Below are 20578 nucleotides of genomic sequence, written 5' to 3' on the forward strand. Positions count from 1 at the left end.
CTAGCAGTTCTTAGGAGTCTTTGGTCTCTTGGATTCCACCCCCCCCCCCCAGTACCCCCCCCACACACACACACACTGTCTCTTGCCTGAACAGCTGGAACAGTTTCCTTGCAGAACTCCTGCTCCATCCTCCACACTGGCCAAGAGCAAACGGACCAGTCCTGCTTCTCCCCTTCCTAAATGCTTTTTTTATGCATCACTGGCATGAAAACAGGGTGACCAAGAGCACCTGTGGCTACCTTCTGTTGCCCACTCCCACTCTGCTCTCCACACGTGTCACCTCTGACTACCAGCTTCTCCAGTTTCTTGTAGTTCCCTGGGCCTCTGCACATGCTGTTCCCTGTCTGGGGACCATGCTTCCACGTCCTCTAGAGCTGTGCTGTCCAAGACAGGAGCCACTGGCCATATGTGGCTATGGAGCCCTTCAATATGCTAGTTCATTATTAAGATGTGCTTTATAAAATACTAGATTTCAAAGCAAAAAGTTAATGGCTCATTCATAATTTTTTATACTGACTTTATATTAAAATGAAAATATTTTAGATATATTGGCTTAAATACATTATTGATAACTTTCATGATTTACTTTTTAAAACGTGGCTATTAGAAAATTTGAAATTACATATGTGGTGTGTACTATCCATTGGACAGCACTGCTTCTAGGAGCTTCAGTGAGAACCCAGCGAGGTGAGGGACCTCCTCCAGCCCCACCTCACATGCTGCCCCATGCCCACCCACCACAGAGCTGGCACCGCAGGGGGAGGGATGGCCTGTCCCACACATGGTACCTGACACACAGATATTTGGTGAATGGACGGGTGACAGGGAAAGAAGCTCCTCATGACACCACTTTCCCACCTTTTATTATCCAATAAATGGATGGGAATGTAGACAGGACAGGACAACAGCAAATTTTCAATAAATAAGAGAAATGGGGATGGCAGTGGGCCCCATGCCTGCACGGCCCCACATAAATAACCAGGTTGCTGAGCTAGAGTGGACATAGGAACTGAGCTGGGCAGTTGCCTGCACTGCCCAGGCTGGGGACAGACACACCAACCCCACAAGGACACAGAAACCACGGAGGCCAGAGGTGCCTCTCCAGCCCCACACATGCCTCTCCCTGAAAGCTCCTGAGATCTTGGGGTGGCTATGCAGGCTGGCACCCCGTATCAAAGCCCTGCCCAGGTCAAGACTGTTGTTCCAATTTCAATAAAAATAGTGGGGGAGGGGGCAGCAGATACATGCATTAAGCCCCTTCTGTAGGCAGAGCCAGAGACAGGCAGCCCCATGGGGGCCTGAAGGCACAGGCCCTGGAAGCCGCAAAAATGGGGCCAGATAAAGCTACTAATGGGAGGGGTGGCAAAGACTCCAGCTCTCTCTGCACAAGACCCAGGCCAGAGCCTGCAAGGACTGGAGAAGCCTTGGGACCAGAGAGATCTTTCTCTCCCCACTTCCTGGTCAGAACAACTATAACCAGGTGATGGCCAGGGGCTTGCCCACGATTAGAACCAGGGAACCCAGTGTCCAGCCCGTGGCTTTTTGTTGCCCCTTCCCTTTACAGGGCCCACCAGAAGAGGAGGGAGAGGTCCATGCTAGGGCCCTGTACAGAGGCAGGGGCAGTTAACTACCAAGGTATGGGGCCAGGGGTGCCAGGCAGAGGACCCCTTCCCATGACCAAGGCCTAGCGACCTGGTGGTACAGAGGATCCTGCAGGGGCATAGGGGCGGGAGCAAGGGAGGGGCTCTGAACCTGCTCCTGCACACAGCACCCGCCGGCTGGCCTGCCTCTTCACAGGGGTGGGCGCTCCCACCACCAGGCCTTGGCCTTTGCTGTTCTGTCTGCTGGACCATTGCTTCTTGATCCTCACAGGCTGGGCTGCAGTTCTACCTCCTCCAGGAAGCCTTCGGAACCTCCCAGGGCAGGGCTGCAGCATCCTCAGATGAGGCCGACCATCAGATAACCAGGTTGCTCTCACTTAGCCGGACCACATAGCGGTTCTCCTGGGAGACGGGAGTAAGGGGTTAGATCTGAGTCAGGGGGCTTCTGGGCTCCAGGAAAGTGGCCCCTGCCCCACGCAAGTCAGGGTTGGCCCAGGTGCCAACAGACACTCTCCCCTTCTGGCCCTCACCTCAGCCTTGTTCTCTGCTGGGGGCTTCAGCCACTTAGTATGGCTTCCACCACTTCCCAGCAGTGCCCGCTGCTCAGTGGGGAGGCCGGGTTGTGGGGAATCTGGGAGATCACCCCCTGAGGGTCCAGCCTCCGTGATAGTCTTCAACTCAGAGGCTGCTGAACTCGACCGTTGCTCCGGAATTCGGGCCACTCGGAACCTGTGAGGAGTGGTGATGCCGTAACCCGCCCCCTCTGGGTTCATTAAAGAGGAAACCCTGGGTATAGAAAGGGCAGTGGCTGCTAGGGTCCCACACCAAGTTCATGGATCAGAGCCTGAGCCCTTCCTATACCCTCCTACCCACAGATAAGCCCCCAACCCCCCCAACCTAGGTTGTAGGTAAACAGTCCTTTGGCTTGAGGGGCCCACAGTGGGATGGCTGGAGGCTAGGACCCTGCCCCGGGGCCTAAGGGCTCATGTGAGACATAGCAGAGCTGGGAAGACCAGACTTCTCCCTGGTCTCCCCACCCCTCTTCTGCCCAGAGGCCTACTGAGGCCAGAGAGGGGCCCTCACTGAACACAATGTTCAGGGCTCAAATAGGGGGCTCAAATACCCACCCTGGGTATAAGGTCTCTCCCTGACCCTCCTGTGTTTGTGCCCACCTCACCTGCCCACAGATAAGATGGTGATCTCGCCCTGGCGTCCTGCCTTGGCCCCAGCCTTGGGAGCCCTGGCCAGGTTGGGCAGGACTCTGGGAGTGGGGGTAGTGGCAGCTGCGGCCTCAGGGGACAGCAGCACCTCGGGCCACTTCTTCTGGCTACAACGGGAGCAGCAGGGGCCAGAGAGTGAGGCCAGGCCCTGCACGGTGTGGAGGTGGTGGCGATGCGGGCAGATGTGTGGCATGCTGGGAGGACCCGGCGGCAGCCTGCAGAGGGCACAGGGGGGAGCGGTCACCAGGGCAGGCCAGTGCCAGGGGGTCCCAGGAGGTAGGAAGGGGAACCAGGGTACCATGAAGGGAACACAGCCAAGTGGGAACTCCCCAGGGAAGCAGGCTGATTACAAACGGGTTTGGGGCACCTGCCCACTCACCTGGGCACAGGCCTGTGGCTGGTCTGCACCAGCTGTTTGCTGTGATACTCCTTCAGCAGCTCCTCCAGGGCCGCCGCATTCTCTGTGGGCAGCTGCAGTCAGAAGCCGCTCTCGGCCAGGAGGGGCACTCCCCACGCGCTCCACCCCCACCCCAGCCGACAGAGCGCCTTTTCCTCCACCTCTCATCAGGCAGGAACAAGAAAAAAAGGGGCAGCGCCCTCAGCTGCTGGCCAGGGAGCACCAGAGGCTGGCCCAGGGCATCCCAATGGGAGGGGCGGGGCACAGTGGGACTCTGACCCCCCCACTGCTGCCTCAGCTTCTGGGAGGAGACGGGTCCTCTCCTGGGCCTGGAGACAGGATCAGAGCTTCCTCTCACCTTTCTTCTCCGTGATCAGGCGTACCAGGACCCCAATAGTGTCCTCGTTGGCATCCTCAGCCCGGTAGGCAGGGTTGATCCCTGTGGAAAAACGCAAGAACTGTGATCCTGGGGTTTTGGGGGGGTGGGGGTGGTCTGGGCTTGACAGCTATACCAAGATGTGGCAGCAGAGGGCGCCCCACCTTCCTATAAGCTGTGCTACAGGCCTGGGGGTTTTATGTACCAGCGGCCCTCCAGGCCTCAGCAATGGAAGCTCATTATCACCGCTTCCTGGGGCTGGGTAGCCTTTCTGGGGCCTGATGTCTCCCCTCCCCAGCTTCAGGGAGCTGTGGGCTTTCTGCCCAGACCCCTGCACAAATCTCTGGCAAACTGCCATTCCAGGCTGATCCACTTCCCTTCACACCAGCCTGTACGCGTAGCAGGACCCTTAGGGCCCAAACCCCAAGAGCACGAGAATGAGCCATGGGACCAATCCTAGGCCAGCAGCAGACAGCTCTTAGGACTTGCACCCAGGCAGCAGCCAGCAGTTAAAGGAAGCCCTAGGCTAGGAAAACACATGGAGTCCCAGGCAAGAGGGCCTGAGCTGCCATCTTCCTGCCCGCCATAGACCGCAGTGTCAGGAGCCGGGCAGGACCCTGGGCAGCCTAGGGCAAAGGCACCAGAAGCACCATTTCAATCCTGACTTGGCCACAAGGCTCCGTGGGCAGTGTATCTGTTTCGGGGACCCCTGCCCTACTGGCCTTCGGGGGACAGCTGGGCGGAGGAAGAGGTAAGGGGCCAAGGGCCCTGGGATAGGGGCAAGAGGAACATATCTCTCCCTTTGGTTCCAGGACTCCTAACTCAAACCACAGCTTGGAGCTGAAACCTGAGCTCCTTGTGGTGCCCGCTAAGGACAAATGCCCTGCCAGTGGCTCAAGTCAGAGGTCAGCTTAAGTTCCCAGAAGGCGGTCCAACCCTTGAACCACATACATGAAACCACAGCCCCTAAGGAGTCCAGACCCCGACAGCTGGGCAGGGCCTCACCCAGGAGAGAATCCTACTGAAGCCACTTGCCCTCTGCTCTGCCCCTGTCGTCACCTCAGGCCTCTTCACCTTTCCTTCCACTTGATCACTACAGCCCACAAGCAGCACCTCCAGGAAGCCCTCCTGGTTAGCCCTCTGCAGGTCCCTTCCAGTTAGACCCTCTAGGCCAACAGGTTCCCTCGCACAGCCCCCCAGCTGAGCCGGCCTGGGCCAGTCCGTGCCCCCTGGCCTCCCCCACTCAGACCTCAGGCCGGGCCTCACCGCTGCCTCCACCTCCAGGGCCGGGCCCAACCTCCTTGTGGGCCGTGCAGTGGTAGCCCTTCCGCTTGAGCAGGTTACACACCAGGATGCCCAGCAGCCCCATGAGGCAGAAGACAGGCACGATGGCAATAACCGCATACTGGGCAGCGGTCTCTTCGGGGCCTCCCGCCCGGGTACCATTCCCAGGCTGCCGAGTGTCCCCAGTGCCGGTGGTCCCAGCTGCTACCTCCACACCACGTCGGGCCCGCCGTCCCCGCTCTGAGCACCACAGGATGGAGGCACGGAGGAAAGACAGAGGCAGAGAGGCCCAGGGCCCGAGTTAAAGTGGGGGGGGGGGGGCGCACGAACATGTCCAGAGCCACCTACGGCCACTCTCCATCGTGCTGGGGAAGCAAAGGCCACCTCACCCGCACCACGTGGTTTTGGCCATCTTATCAGCCTGAGCAAGGCCGCCCCACGCCTCAGGGCAGCTAGACCCCCAGCCCCCTGGTCCACCCCTCATCCTGGGGTGAACAGACAGCATGAGATCTGGGCACACGAATACTGGATGCCGCCTCCCCGTGGCTAGGTCCATGAGTTAGTTGCCTCAGAAAGTGACAACAGGTGAGAGGTGTGTGTGAGAGGGGATAAGGACAGGAAACAGGATGTTAGCTCCTCAGCACCCCGAACTCCCCCCTACCCCGTGCCCCGAGCTGTGGCTGCTGCCTGCTGGATGGTGTCTGCCACTCGGAAATACGGTGCGCAGACACGCTGCCAGCAGAACCAAACACATCCTGCCGGACACCCTCTGGCTGCACACCCTTCCCCGGGCTCAGGATTGAGGGCCCCATTGTCCCAGATGGACCAGTCCTAGCCCCATCTGCCACTCACCATAACAGCTGCGAATACCCAGAGGTGTCCAGGGGCACAGCTGACAGGGGACATGGGTGACCTCTGAAGCAGCAAACCACCTACAGAGAGAGAAAACATCACTGAGGCCCAAAAACTATCCTTAAGAGAGGCTCCTGCCAGGCATACTCACTGAGCCTGACCCACCCCATTTTACAGATGGGAAGACTGAGGCCTGCTCAGGGAGGGGGTGAAGCTGGGACCCTAGGACTCCAAGTCTTGGTCACCTAGCCGTAAGCCCTCACAGCACCCCATGGCTCACCCGGGCTGGCAGTCTCCACATAGCGTGTCTTGAGTCGCTGTGCCTGGCTGGGCCTCCAACCTCCCTCGAGGGCTGCAGCGGGAATGGGGCTGGCATGGACCAGGGCCCCACGAAGCAGAGAAAGTGCCGGGGGGACAGGATCGGCATAGTGTGCCCTGCCCCAGGTCCTGTGGGAGGGAAAAGGTAAGAACAAAGCCAGGAACCAGGCCTCAGGTCCCCGGGAAGCCAGGCCTGGGGAACCCGCCCCTGGCCTCAACAGTCTTCCTAGGACAGGGCAGGTGGGCAAGGCAAACTCACCAGGCTGGGCTCCTCCCCAGGTGGGCACTGCCAGGGGGTCGTTGATATCGGAGTGGCCAGAGGCCAAGGCAGCAGCTGGAAGAACAGCAGGCAGGACACACCGAGAGTGCAGAAAGTGCTAGGATGTGGCATCTCTGGGGCCATCTGTCCACCACCCACTTCCTAATGCCCCTAGGAGTGGGGACCACTGACCACTCGGGACCAGCCCCCAGGTTTCAGGGACACTCTGATCTCAATCCCTTATGCTGTGAGTAAAACCTGCCTGTCCGATGCCTGCATAACCGTATCTGCTTCTGGAAAGTGCTGGAAAACCCCAGACAGAGCCAAATCAGGATCTCAAGCCCTCAGGTCCCCGAGTCACACCCATTCCAGCTAACCAGGATGATAAGGAGGAAGGGCTTCCGAATTCCTCTCTCAAGTTCTGTCCGCCTTCTGTCTGCCTGCCACCCCCCTACCCCCCGCCCCATCATCCCTGGGGCCAAGTCTGGAGCCAGTGCTTCCTATTCTGGGCCCTCAGAGGAGTATTTGGGACCACATCCTCAGTGACCTCTCCACACAAAGCCAACCGTTCACACTCGCACACCCACACAGGCCAGGATGCATCCCAAGGAAAGGGATCTCAGGATGTAGCGCCCAGCACACTCCACTGAGAGCTCCCTCTGCTCCCCATCCCAGGCCTGAACTACCTGCCCTGAATCCCTCATGCCATGGGGAGATCTGCCCCACAACCTGTCTTCCAACTTGGGCCCAGCTTGGGAGAGCAGGCAGGGAGCGGAGCCAGCTGCCCTGGAGGGCAGAGGGAGTATCACACAGGAGGCTCTGGGGCCCTCTGCAGACCCCAGACCTGGCTCCAGCCTGCCAAGCACTGGGAGACCTGCACCCAGAGCTGCATAGGCCAGCAGGTGCTTCCTGCAGAGGAAGAGCCGTGTCACCAGCCCTGGCAAGGCTCCTGGCATGGGGTCCCTGAGCACAGAGGGCTGGGGCACAGGGCTCTGTACTCCTAGATCCCATCCCCAACTCACCACAAAAAGGCAGGACAGGGGCCAGTGTGGCCAGCTCAGCTTCATCCTTGGGCCCAGGGAATCACCAGCCTAGGAGAGGAGGACGTGAGGCTCAGCAGGACGTGAGGACAGGCAGGCAGCTGCTCTCCTCCCCTCCCGGGGCAGCTTCCAGGACAAGACCAGGGAATTTGCAAGGTGGTGTTGGGCGGGCAAAGCTGGGGTAGTCCGGCCCCTCTTCCCCCTCAAACCTGAGTAGAGGTGGGGATGCACTGTGTGGGGCTGGCCTCCCAGAGCAGCAGAGGAGGGGGATAGAATGCTCTGCCAGGCTTGGGGGGCTTCCCTGAGGAGCAATGGCTTCCTTCCCCTTCCATAAATAGGCAGGTGCTCTGGGAGGAAGGAAGCCCACATCAGCAGTCCTGGGAGTGGGGGGTGGGGGGGGAGCTGCGAGGGTGTGCAATCCCCTCATGCCCAGACTGCACCTCATCTCTACCTCCCAGGCTCCCACCACCTGGACTTCCTGGTGGGTCTTGGTTTTCCCTGCTTTCCTGCCTTCACTCTTGCCATGTCTGCTCCAAGGAAGGTCCTTTCCCTCAGCCATCAAACACCAACATGAAGTCACTTCTTTCCAGAAACCTCTCTACATTTCCCTTTCCCCAAAGCTGAGCCCAAAACTCCTGCAGGTCTCCCTGGGTAGGGAGACACCCCCACCATCACAGTCCTAGTCTCCCTACGTGTCCCACCCCCCACCCAGAGGTCTTCTCCACCAAAGGATGTGGAAGGATGTGCCCAACACTAGGATGGGTCTGAGTGCATCTCTGGGGCTGTCACAGCAGCCAGCATTCGGCCTTCTGTCCTCTCTTGGTCACCTACTGCTGTGTGCCAGGCACTGCCCTTAGCACAGGAAACAGCCTAAGACAGACACTGTCCCTGTCCTCGGGGAGCTCACATCCCTGCTGACCAGTGACCAGCAGATGAACAGGGACTGTTCCCCTGCCAGGTGGGGGCAAGTGCCAACAACCAATAAGGCAGGGTGAGGGTGCAGAGTGGGAAGGCCACTGGCCTAAGGTAAAGCACCCAGGTTCGGAGTATGGTGTCCTCTGGAGAAAAGCCTCCACCCAGTGGGCAGGTGAGAAGAGCAGGAAGGAAGATTCGGTTTAGACAACAAAAGGGGCTGTGGCAAAACAAAGGAGTCCTGTCGCATGTTTCCGGGGGGCCTGCCTTCAGGCCCAGGAGGGTGAAGGGAGCTGGATCTGTCAGGCCTCAGCCACAGGCCATACGGCTTCTGACTCCCAAAGAGCAGCCAAGCCACTGGCTCAAGGCCCCTGCAGATCAAGGGGCTCCCCAACTGGAGCCCAGCCCCATGCCGCCCGACGACGCCAAGCCTGGTGGGAGAAGCGCAGCCACACGAGAGCCCCTCAGGCCTACAGGTGGCCTGGCCTTCCCACCTGGAAAAGGAGCCGGAGGAAACTGATCCCCATACACAGACCATGGTGGCAGCAGCCAAGGGTTTGAATTACACCACAGGGCGGGGGGCGGGCTGCGGGCACAACACCCCGGGACTCTCCAGGTCACTGGCAGCGGCTCTCGGCCCAAGGCCAGCTAAGGGAAAATGTGGGACAGGAGAAGGTCGGGCCACAGCAGAAAGGCAGTCAGCTCCCAACAGGCTGCATACCCAGGCCCATCCCCCGACCCGCCCCCTCCTCTAACTTGGTCACAAGTCTTTCTTTCTAGTTCCTGGCCCAAAAGGTCCTTTCCCTTACCCAGGCAGCTCCCATTCAAGCCCTTCTCCCCATGAAGACGCTTCTTCATAGGATCTAACCCACAGACTTGACCATAAGCCCCCAGACTTCAGGCGGGCCCTACGGGGGCTGGGGCAGGAGTGAACAGAGACACAACAGCCACAGAAGAGAGGGCCCCAGGGCCACCTCGGGCCCAACTGGCACCTACAGCGTGACCTAAACCCACAGGGAAGGGCTGTGCAGCTGCTTACCTCCAGGTAAATGGGGAGCTGCGATCTCGAGACTTCCAGGAGGAAAATGGGGGTCTGAAGGCCCAGACTCAAAGCCAGCAAGGGCCCACTCAGGCACATTCAGACACTCGCCGCCTCGCGCCCTGACGCCTTCTAATTACGTGCCTTCTAATTATCCCAAACTGGTACTTACTCCAGTCTGGGTGCCGGAATCTCTGCTGACAGCTGCTCCCCCAGCCCCCACACTCAGCTAGACCGAGCCCCCCAATGGACTGTCCAGTCAGGCAGCCCATGCCGGCCACCCAGAACCCCCTCCATGCATACACCTGCTGCTCTGACCTCCCTCTCTGTACCCCCTTCCCCACAAGGCCTCCAGCATCCAAGCCTAGAAGCCTGGAATCTTGACTGAAAACCAAATTCAGATCAAAGCCCCCTGGCTGGGGGGTGTCCGGGAAGTCTCTAACCCCACCCCTCTGCTCAGTCCTAAGGCCAGGTAGTGCGTGACCTTACAGAGCCTCCAGGGGGCCTCAGGAAGGCGGCCAAGGCTCACAGCAGGGGGCCTCCTCTCCAGGCCTCCAAAAGCCCCCTGGGGCAGAGGAGGAAGTTGGCCTAGAGGCCACTCCTCCCATAGTCTCCCGGCCTGGGCCTATCCGGTTCCCACTGCCACCAACTCCCTGTGGGACTTGAGCCCCTGCTTCACCTTGCGGGGTCTCAGTGTCCTCATCTGCAAGATGGGGATACTGCTCTTCCAAGACAAGGCTGCGGGGAAGGTGAAATGAGGTAATAAGCCTAACACTGGTCCTGGGTCCGGTGATTTCCACCCCTTCACTCCCTTCTTCCCCTCAGCACCTCAGGCCCAGGTTTGTAATTAGTATCTGTTTGCTTACTTGTTTGGCTCTGCTCCCTGCTCCCCACCCCACCCCCAGCTCGACAGCAGCAAAGGCAGGGTGTCTGTCTCACTCACCGCAACCCCCACCCCCGCAGTGTCTGGAGCAGGGGCCACCACAGAACAGGCTGGGGTGGGGGGCGGGCTTCCTCACAGGCAGTCCACCCCCACCTCCAAAAATGCCCAAACAATCAGAACCAGAAATTCCCTGGAAGAAAACCAACTAGCAAAGCCATGACCGACCACTGGGCAGTGGAGCCCCAGGGAGGCACAGCCCCCAGGCCTCAGAGAAAGAGGAAGCTGTGACACTCCCCAGCCCTGGCAACTTCCCCTTTCCCAGAACTGCCGGGCCCCAGGCTGGGGCCCTCCTCTCCATGCTCACCTCCAACCTCACTGGGCCTGGCCTCCCAGAGATCGCCCACCTCCCAGAGGTCACTCACCACGCCTCGCCCCTGGCCCCCAGTTCAGCCCCGACTGCGGCCTGGGGACCCTCACACTGGGACCTGGCCCCTGGCCCTCTCCCTACCACTCTGCCTCCCTCACCAAGGCACTGGAACCTGCTGCTTCCTCCACCCAGAAACCCTTCCCATCACCTGGCCAACACCTACTCTTCCTTCAGAGCTCAGCTCAGAGCCATTTCCTCCTGGAAGCCCCCTCCTGTGTTCATCATCCTGCACGTAACCATCCTGTTTACCCGGACCTGACCCCCCCCTTCTCCCCCACCCCGCATGCCAGTGCTCAGCACACAGCCTGGCCCTGGGTAAGGAGTAGGTATATATCGAACTGGGGATAGCTGGGGGACCCACGGGGGGTGGGGGGCAAGGTAGGGGGAGATGTGGTGGGGAGAGCAGGGATCAGCAGAGTGCATAGCTTCCGCCAAGGCTGGGAGAACCCAGAGGCTGGGGGGTGGGGGGGCATTCAAACTGGATCTGAGCTAACCTGGGGGAGAACCATCCTGCCTGGCTCTGCTCTCCTCTAGCTCCATGGCTGTGGACACTCCCTCTCCCACCAAGACAGAAGACTGCTGTGAGGCCAAGAAAATTCACCTTAAATACTCAGCATGGAGCCCAGTATAGAATAATCCCTCAATCAGCATTCACTGTGCCTCAGTCTCCCCATGTGTAAATCATGGAGCAGGGAATGGCACACACTTGACAGGCAGGTGTGAGGTATAAAAGATTCTTCTATATTTACACATAGTGCTTGGCCCAGAGCCTGGTACACAGGAGGTGCTGGATTAGCCGAGGTGAAGGTCTGGGAGGTAGGAGGGTGTAAGAGGGGAGAGAGGTCTGGAAGGATAGGTGGTAGAAGTCCAGGTCACACCAAGACTTGGATGCAAGCTGAGAAGCCTACACTGCCCTCAGGGCCTCTGGGAGACTTGAAGGGTTGGGGGGGGTATGGAACAACTTGCCTCTCAGAGGGCTCCCCGGGCTGCCTGCCAAGGAGGCAGGACTGGGGAGACAGAGGTGGGAGGCGAGTCTTCATGTGGATCAGGGGTTGGGAGGCAGGTATTTCTGTTTCCCAGCCAGGGGCTCTAGGGCCTGTAGAACCCCCCTGCAGCCTCCAGAGGCTGGAGTTGCCTAGGAACACATCTGGACACAGGCCTTCCTTGGCAGTGGCCGAGACAGAAAGACAAAGGCCGCCCATCAATAGAGAAATCCAGGTTAGCAAGCAACCCAGTGGTTCCCTGGCAACTGGGGCTGAAGTAGGACAGTGTCCACAGTGGGCGGCGGGAGGGCAGCCAGGCATGCCTCTCTTCCATCCTCCGCCCTCACAGGGAAGGCAACTGACCCTCATTCCCTTGGGGTCAGTCTGTCTGGTTGCTCCACTCCTCACAGAAGAGATGTGCATCCCTGTTTTACACCCAGGTAAACTGAGGCCACAGGCGATCACTGGTATGGGTCACACAGCCAGTGAGTGGTGATGCAGGGCCAGAGCCCAGGTCTGATTCTGCTGCCCACCTCACGCCCACCCCACTTACCCTGCGCCTAGCCTAGGGCCCAGCATCTCGCAGATGTTCTCCAAGTGTGGTCAACTTGCCAGCAGAGGCTAGGGAGCTAGTGGCACCCAGAAGCGGCTCACTAAGAGGCTATTTACAAAGCACCCAGGTGGGCCTCAGGGAAGGAGGTGCTGCCCCCATTCCCAGGGGCTTCTGGGGCCTCCGGGGTTTCCCTGCATCCATAGTCATTTGCATACTGCCTTAGTCTGTGCCAGCCTCCGCAGGAAAAGGCCCTGGCACCTGTGAGAGGCAGGAAGCCCAGGGAAGGCTTGGAAGAGGTGGTCCCAGGGTGGACAGGGTGGAGGCCAGCTCCTCAGGATGCTGACAGGCAGAGATGTAGGGAGGCTATCTCAGGGCCATTCAGTGAGAAGGGCACCCCCATTCCCACCGAGGCCTTGGGCAGCCATGGTCTCCCAGGCCACACCCCTTGGGTAAGGACTCCATGCACATGTACCCCAAATCCTGCAGCAGGGCCACCAGACAGTGGCAGTTCCCTGGCCCCACTGGGTTCTCCCCCTCCACCCCCAGGCTGCCACAGGGCCTGCGCTTTTAGAGGCTCAGGGAGGTAGGTGGGCAGGTGGGGCTGAGGGAGCTAATTGGCCCTTGAGGCTAAGAAAAGGCTGAGGTGGCCAGACTGGGCCCATCCAGCTCCTCCCAGTCTGGTGTGGTACGGATGCAAACCCTGCCCCTTCCCTGATCTGAGTCTGGGGCAGGTGGGGGTGGAGGGGGGCACCAAACCACACAGTCGTCTCTGGGGCAGAGCTGGGGCTCCCCAAATCCCCTCACTAAGCACTTACTGCATGCCTCATTCCCATTCCAAGCCTCAAAGATAGGGTCCCAGGTTTCACAAATGAGGAAACTGAGGCTCAGAGAGGCTAAGCAGTACCCTATAACAACTCAGTCTCAAAGGAGACAAGGTTTACCCACCCAGGAGCGGGGGGCAGATGACAGGCAACCCATGTCCTCGCCACACCAGGCCTGGCATTCCTGCTGCTTCTGCAGGCCCTGCTCTGGCCCCACAGCCAACTGCTCGGCACCCTGGTTTCCTGCAGGGAGCCGGGGAGGGCTGGAGGACACCCCACTGCCCACCCACTCATGCTACTGCTACGTCTTCCTCCGAGAAGCCACCTTTGCCTCAGATCCCAGAGGCACAGCTGGTACCGCTCACCAACATATCAATGTCAGGTCAGCCCAGAGTCCACGTAGCACAAGCCCTACCCCATCACCCCCACTGGGCGAGGCTTCCAAGAGACTGAGGGAGCTCACAGGCCCAGGCTGCCCTGTCCTCTAGACTTGGGGTGCCGGGGGAAGAGACCCCTGTCCCCAGCAATCCCAGGCCAGGCCCTATCCAACGGCGACCGAGGGCTGGGCTCAGCACAGGCCGAGCAGTCACTCCTGGGTTTAAGCTCTGGCTCGTCACTTAGCTCTGTAACCTTGGGCAAGTTACTCACCCTCCCTGAGCTTCCGGGTTCTCCTCTGCAGACAAGGGCTCTGGCCCCTGCCTTCAGAGATGCTGCGGGGATAAGTGGAGCCACTATAAACAGTGCGGACCAGGGCCTGGCCTGACAACCTCTCCTATTAGTTCTCACCACAGCCCACAAGGGCCAGAGGAAGAGCCAAGCTCAGAATTAAGCAGCATCCAGCCAAGGTCATCCAGCGGCTTGGAGTAAGCAAGGGTGCTTTGGGGAACCCAACATCAGTCCCAGCAGCCTGAGTAGAGGAGCCTCGGCCTCCTAGGATGGCCCCTGGCTGCCCATTTCCCAGCTGCTCTACAGGCCTGTGTCCACCTTCTCCCATGCCAGCTGAAGCCACGGTCTGGAAGGTGGAGGGATGCTGAGCAGTCAGGACCCAGCCCCACAGCTCCAAGCCTCAGTTTCCTCCTCTGTAATTTGGGATAGTTGTGCTTATTCAGCTGACCTCTTGGCTGGAGGATCCAGAGTTCAGAGAACAGTGTCTCTTCTTACAATCACGCTTCAGCCCAGATGCCACCTCCCCCTGCAGGAAGCCTTCCCAGCTTCCCTGAGTGGACCCTCCCCTCTCTTGCCCCCTCAGCCACCTGTGATCTCCCTGGAGGGTGGAAGGCACGTGCACGCAGGAAGCTGGGCACACAGCTGGGCCAGGCCCCTCCCTCCCCTCACTGTTCCTTCTCACCAGTGACCACACCATCACCATCGCCATCGTGGTCCAAGATCCAAGCTTAGGTCCCTCCCTCCAGGAGCCTTCCTTCCTTCTCTCTCCACCCACACAGTCAGACCCTGCTTCTAACTGGCTGTAGAGGCCCCTCCATCCCGCTCTCCCTGCCAAGTAGCCAGGGCACACACTCACAGCCACATGGGAAGTTTATTTATAGAGCTCTCATCTTTCCCAGGGTGGCCCACGAAAGAGCTCTGGCCTTCCAGGCAGCAGACCCGGGTTAGGATCCCAGTGACATTAGGGTCTTGCAAGTCCGTTCCCCTCTCTGGGCCCTCCTTTCCCTACTTGTACCTGGAGAAGACTGCTGGCCCTCAGGACATGAGGCTAAAGATGTGAGAGCCTTGGGGGCCCTAATCCCAGGGTTGGTCACACAGTAGGGATGCAGTACTGGCTTCCTCCTGTCCTCGTTGCCACCCCAGCCACTGCCACTGGGGCCAGGCCCAGGCACCCAGGCCCTCGGCAAACAATGGGTACTGAGCTCTGGCAGAAACCTGGTCCAAGCAACCCCCGATCCTGAATGGAGGTGGGGCCAGATGGGCCTTGCTGGCTGATCTTCAGCAAAACCCCTCTCCGCTCCATATCAGAGGGAGGCTGGCCTTTACCCAGCCAGGCTAGGTGAACAGTCCCACCACTTCCTCCTCCCAGTGCAGGCCAGCATGGTCCTTTTGTGGAAACTGATGCCAGAACTGTCAGACAATACTTGCCTGCACCTGGAGACAGGGCTATGCAAGCTCTTGAGTGCCAGACTCCAGCAGCAAGACTGTGTGACTCAAGCTAGGGCTGGTTCCCTCTACCCTGAGTCTCAGCTTCCCCACTGAGCAGCTCTGGAAGGAAGGAGATCCTCTCTGTCAGTACTGTTGAGACCTGAGCCCAGGGCCTGGCACACAGCAGGGAATTTGCTGGCCCAGAATGTCTGGGTATGCAGCACCCAGGAGAGCCCCACATCTGTGTCTGTTGCCAAACTGGTGAGGAGGGACTGCCGGGCAGGTGGGACACAAAAAAGAAGAGGGACTAACATTGGGCTGGGAGGGCTTCCTGGATGAGGGAGCGCTAAACTCTGAGTGGCCAGGAGGGCTCTAGAAAGAGAAACCAAAAGCAAAGGCAGAGTGGAACTGAGACATCTGGTAGGGAAAGAAGGGTGTGAAAATGTAAAGTTCGAAAGGTCTGGGAAGTGTCAACACTAGGATGAGGAGTCTGGACTATATTGTGTAGGCAAAAAAGGATGCATGGAAGAATGGGAAACGGAGGCAGAGAGGCCAGTACTGGGGTCTGAGGCAGGACATCAAGGCCAGAGTGGAACATAAGAGGGAGCCCTGATTTTGTGAAGGTGTGTCTCAGGCCTGCTTCCTGCCTTAGGCCACATCCTGGCTGACAGGAAACCTGTAGCAGCAGAGAAGGTAGGTAGGTACCACATCTAGAGGGTGAGAGCCTGAATATGAGGGTTCTGGAGCCCTTGGGAAGTCCCAGCACTTCTCAAACCTCAGTCTCTCTCTCTCTTTAAAAGGAGGCTGACCCCATGAGCAGGGGCAGAGTGCTGACTGCCCCTCAAAGTCTCCGCTCCTTGGCCAGACACGTGCCTCCGTCCCGCAACTATCAGATGAGTCTCAACTGGGGCCACATATGGAAACCCAGCCTGGCCCCACCATTGTCATCCTGGGAGGCCCCAGTCCCCAGAAAGGTCTAGCTCGGGCAAGGCACGGGATAGGGCTGGGAGGGCCTCCATCAGAGCTAGGACCAGAAGACGCTGGTCCTTCTCCTCTCCCAACCCCTCCCTGGGCCCTGAGCTATTTCCCTGTTTGCTAGGGATGGAAATAACTCAGGGTCAGCCCCAGGAGACCAAGATAACTATTCTGATCAGCCCCAAGAAGCACAACTCCAGTCATTCCAGAGAGGACCAAGGGACACCCTGACCCCAGCTCTAGCTCTCAGCCAAGCTGCGAGCAGTGGTAAGGACTAGCAGGGGCCTCTGGGAAGAATGGGGAACTGAGAAGGGGCATAATCTCAAGGTCACCCCCAATCTGGGCCCACCACAGAGTGTGGGTAGATTTGGGAAAATGCCCCTAGAGCAACTCTGAATAGAGGAATAAAGCCTCTCCAGTATGGTGAAGGTCACTGGGACTCTCAATTATCCTTGCCACCCCCTGGAGCTGGGGCCGTGCTGCTGACTCCCGACACTCTTTGTAGCTATGTGGATGCTTCCAAAGCCAGTTGCAGGCTCTAGAAGACAGGAGACAGGCCTCTCTGGTGACCTCTGGCTAGGGGTGAGACCTGTGGAAAGGGAAGAGGAGGAGGAACAGGAAGACCACATAACCTACTCACCCGCAATGTTTCAGACATGTGGGCAAATACACACCACTTTCAGAACTCACAAAGGGACACCCTGGCAAGGCCATGCTTATCAGTCCAGGTTTGAGAGAAGCAGCCTAGGTAAGCCCTGAAGATATTAGAAAGGTGGGTGGCCCTCTCCAAGCATCTCACATGGTTTTGGGGGCAAAAGACCGAATTCCAATCCCGGCACTGTCCTGTCTCTGCATGACCTTGGGCAAATCACTTTGCTTCTCTGAGCCTTGGTTTCCTCCTCTGAAAAACAGTCACATCTCAGAACCACTGTGAGGATTTAGAAGGAATACACCATAAAGTGTTCAGCATAGCACCTGGCACTGTCCCTCTATCCTCACCCCAACACAGAATGCAACCAGAATGCAACCAACATTTTCTGAGGACAGAACTCTAGATCCTTTAGCAGGTATCCCCTCACCCCTCCTGGTCTAGAGGGTCCAATTTTCATTCCACCCTGTATAAACCCAAAAGACCCTCTTGTGGGGGTGGGAGCCTCAGAGAGGAAGGGGCCCTGCTCCAGGTCTCCAAATCAGCGACCACTTGGGAACAAGTCCCACGGAAAGGGAACTGAAGGAGACTGGGACCAGTCGAGGTCTATGGATCAGAATTCTGGGCTTGGTCAGAGGAGCTGTACTTCCATCCCAGTCACCAGCAGCCCCTGGGCCACTGTGTCCCCAAGCAGCCAGCCTGCCCCCACCTCCCACTGCAGTCTTCTGCCTGGAGGGAGGGGAGAACAAAGGCAGTTGACCCAAAAACAATAGAGGATCCCAAAGTGATGATTCACAGGCCATTCACAGCCCAACACCTCAGTGTGCAGAAGGGGAGACTGAGGCCCAGTGGGGACAGGGTCTGAGAGGAAGATGGTTACAGGTTACCAGGGACAAAGCTCTGCCGGGTGTCTGGGACCTCAGTGTGTGAGTGTGTGTGTTTGGGAGGCGGAGCCTGAGGCTACTTCAGGGCCCCTCCGCGGCTGCCAGAAGTGTCAATCACCACACCAGATGCCACCCAGCCTCGCCTCCTCTCCATCCGCCAGAGCAAGTCACTCAGGGTCCTCCTCCCCACTGACTAAACTGAGATCCTGAGAAGGGGCAGTTCTGGAAAGACCCCTGGCCTCCCCCCTCCCACGACAAGCAGGTGTTTGAGGTCCCTCCTCCTTGGGCCTCTTACTCATTCTCCTGAGGCTCAAAAGGGACGGACACACACACACACACAATACTTGCTCGACCCGACGAGCACACTACGGCTCCAGTGATTTGGGGGCTGGTTTGTCAGTCACTTGGGGTCCCTCTCCCTCCATTTCACACTCGCATTACGGAGCCGCTCTGGCCCTGCCCTGGTCATGCATGTCCCGGGCCACACACAGGCTCGGGGACCGGGTGTCACAGTAAGCTGGGGTGGGTCACGGCCACCCGCAGGGGCCTGGGTCTCTCTCACACAATCACACGCACTCACCGGCCTGTCAGAGGCACACAGAGCCCCTCTGTGTCTCCCGCTTGGCCCCAGCGTCCCCGCTCAGTGTCCCGGCCACACGGACTCCCGGGTTGGGCCGCCTCACGCGCCGTGTCACCCAGTCACGGGCTGACACCGTTCAGAGCCCCCCCCCCGGCCCCCGCGCCGCAGCCGCCCCGTCCCGCACCCGGTCCCGGTCCCGGTCTCGGCCCAAGTTTCCCGGGCCGGGGGCGGCTGCGGGGCCCGCCGGCTCCGCCGACTGCAAGTCCCGCCGCTGCTTCGCCATCGCGCACGGCCGGGCCTGGCGGCGGCGCGGCCCGAGGACGCGCAGGTCCCGGGGCCGGGGGCTCCGAGGCTCCGAGGCTGCGGGGAGCGGGGCGCGGGGCGCGGACGACGCCGGGCCAGGGCGCAGGGGCTGGGGGCTCGGGAGCGGGGGAGGGGGAGGGGGAGGGCCGGGGGCCAAGGGCTGGGGCCGCGGCACCCACCGCGCCGCCAACTTCCTCAGAGACGCGGGGGGCAGGGGCGCCCCTCGGCTCCGCAACCCCCCGCCCCGGCCGGCAGCACCCCCGGGCCGAGGCCCCGCGCGCCCCGCTCACCTGGCCGCCCCGCGGCAGCTCCGGCAGGGCCCCGGGTGGCGGCGCGGCGCGGCCCGGCCCGGCTCGGCGAGGGCGCAGGCGGCCGCGCAGGCTGCGCGCCTTTTGAATGAATCGCCGGCCGGGCCGGGAGGCGCGCAGCCCCGCCCCCGCGCGCCACGGCCGCCGGCCCCGCCCCCGACGTCGGGCCCCGCTCGCGACCCCCGGCCCCGGGCCCCGCCGCGCCGCTCCGTGTCGCCGCCTCTGGCGCCCCGCGGGCACTGCGGGGGCTGCGCGGGGAGGAGGCCTCTGCACCAGCCTCCTGGGGCAGCGAACGGAGAACCAAGGGGCTGCGCGGCGCAAGACGGACCGCACGCTCGGGAGCTGCTCCGCGTCCCGTCACCGTCACCGTCACCGTCACCGCCGCGGCCCCTTCCTGGGTCCTGTTTTCCTCCCTGAACCGGCAGCGCGAGAGAACCACCCCACTGTGCCCGCGAGGCCGAGGCCTGGCCCTGGAAGCCCCTGCCTAGTCGGGAGGAAAGCCCAGGTGAACGTGGATCTGTAATGGACGTCCCACGGTCGTCTGCACGTTCCTCCGGGCCCAGCCCAGATCTTTCTCCGGAGGCCTTTCCTATCTCCACTCCCCCCTCACCCCATCCTCTGACAGGAGAGCAGGCCCCTCCTTCCGGCAGGACAGATGACACCGCTCTCCCCTCCCTACCGCCAGCTGTCCACTCTGCCACTTCCCATCGCCAGCCATCAGGGTGCGCAGCAAGGCAGTGACCTGGACCCCAGGACGCTATTCACCTGTATCCCCCCCCCCTCTGTGAACTGGGCCCCCTGGGGTTGTGCAATATGGTGGCGGGACCGGAGGTGGCCGCTCGCTCGGCAACCAGAGTCTCCCCTGCTTCGTATTGAGGAGATCCCAGGTGGCGCTCCCAGGCCAGCAGGGAGGGAGGGCCTCATGCTGGGGGCAGAGGCCTGACTGGGCAAAGGGATAATTACAGCCCGACTGAGGTAAAGGAAGGTAAATAAGTCTGTTGGGGATAGGTTGTGGGGAGAGGTGGAGAATTCTAAACAAACTGAGTCATAGAACCTGAGCTGCGGGATGAGGGGGCGGGGTAGGTCAGATCCCCAGGGTCCAGGAGATTCCAGGAAGAGAACCGGACACCTGCAGAGAGAGGGGGGCAGGGGAAGAGTTTCTGTTTCCCTGGGCCATGCCCAGGTTGTAGGGAAAGAGCAGAAAGAGCTCCAGGTGACTGGTGTCCGGATCAGAGCCCCATCCCCTTCATATCCCAATGGAGACCCCCCCAGAGCTAGGGCAAGGATGGCCCCAGGGTCGAATATCTCAAATCCAAGTCCATGGGGGATGAAAGGGGGAAAGCCCAGAGAGGGTCAGGTGGGGACCTGGTGATGGGGTGAGAGCAGCCCAAGAGACCCCCTGTTCCTGCAATGTTTTCTTTGTAAGGGGACCTTCTATACCCCAGCTCCAAGTTCCAGAGTTCAAATGGTGGCATGTCATGTGCCACTTAATAGATCAGATGGAGAAATGCTTTTTGGTCAAGGAGCACTGGCTGTTCATCAGACATCCTACAGAAAAGGTCTATACCTACTGCCAGCTTTCTGTGAGGCTTTGGTCAAATCCATCCCCAGATTCAGTTTCCTCACCTGAAAATTAGGGTGCCAAACTTGTTACCTGAAGGTCGTTCTAGTTCTCTGCGGGCTGAGGTGATCTGCCTCACCTGCCTGAGAGGTAAGGGTGGGCAGCAGCCACCTGAGCCAGGAGAAAAGATCAATGATGGTGGGGCTGATGTGTCCTGCATGTGGCTCTGGGGACTTTGGGCTCTCAGGCTGCAGCTCCA

The 20578-nt window shown here is 60.0% G+C and overlaps 1 protein-coding gene across 8 annotated transcripts; it reads right to left on the minus strand.

Moving 5' to 3' along the window:
* Positions 1-500: 500 nt before the first annotated feature.
* Positions 501-19491, minus strand: RELT (RELT TNF receptor). Of its 8 annotated transcripts, XM_038568713.1 has the most exons (12): positions 9299-10780; positions 8754-8907; positions 7330-7398; positions 6308-6382; positions 6011-6177; positions 5731-5810; positions 4861-5118; positions 3577-3657; positions 3201-3282; positions 2779-3036; positions 2132-2330; positions 501-2003 (listed from the first exon to the last, which is right to left on the minus strand). In XM_038568713.1, exons 2-12 carry the CDS (start codon positions 8784-8786, stop codon positions 1956-1958), a joined length of 1350 nt encoding a protein of 449 aa, XP_038424641.1. In that variant the 5' UTR covers positions 8787-8907; positions 9299-10780; the 3' UTR covers positions 501-1955. The 8 variants fall into 8 exon arrangements, with proteins under 8 accessions (XP_038424641.1, XP_038424640.1, XP_038424645.1 ...); XM_038568712.1 differs by lacking the exons at positions 8754-8907; positions 9299-10780 and adding an exon at positions 19438-19491; XM_038568717.1 differs by lacking the exons at positions 8754-8907; positions 9299-10780 and adding an exon at positions 19087-19321.
* Between the last annotated feature and the right edge of the window lie 1087 nt (positions 19492-20578).

The sequence above is a fragment of the Canis lupus genome, chromosome 21, assembly GCF_011100685.1.
Source record: "Canis lupus familiaris isolate Mischka breed German Shepherd chromosome 21, alternate assembly UU_Cfam_GSD_1.0, whole genome shotgun sequence".
Taxonomy (NCBI): Eukaryota; Metazoa; Chordata; class Mammalia; order Carnivora; family Canidae; genus Canis; species Canis lupus.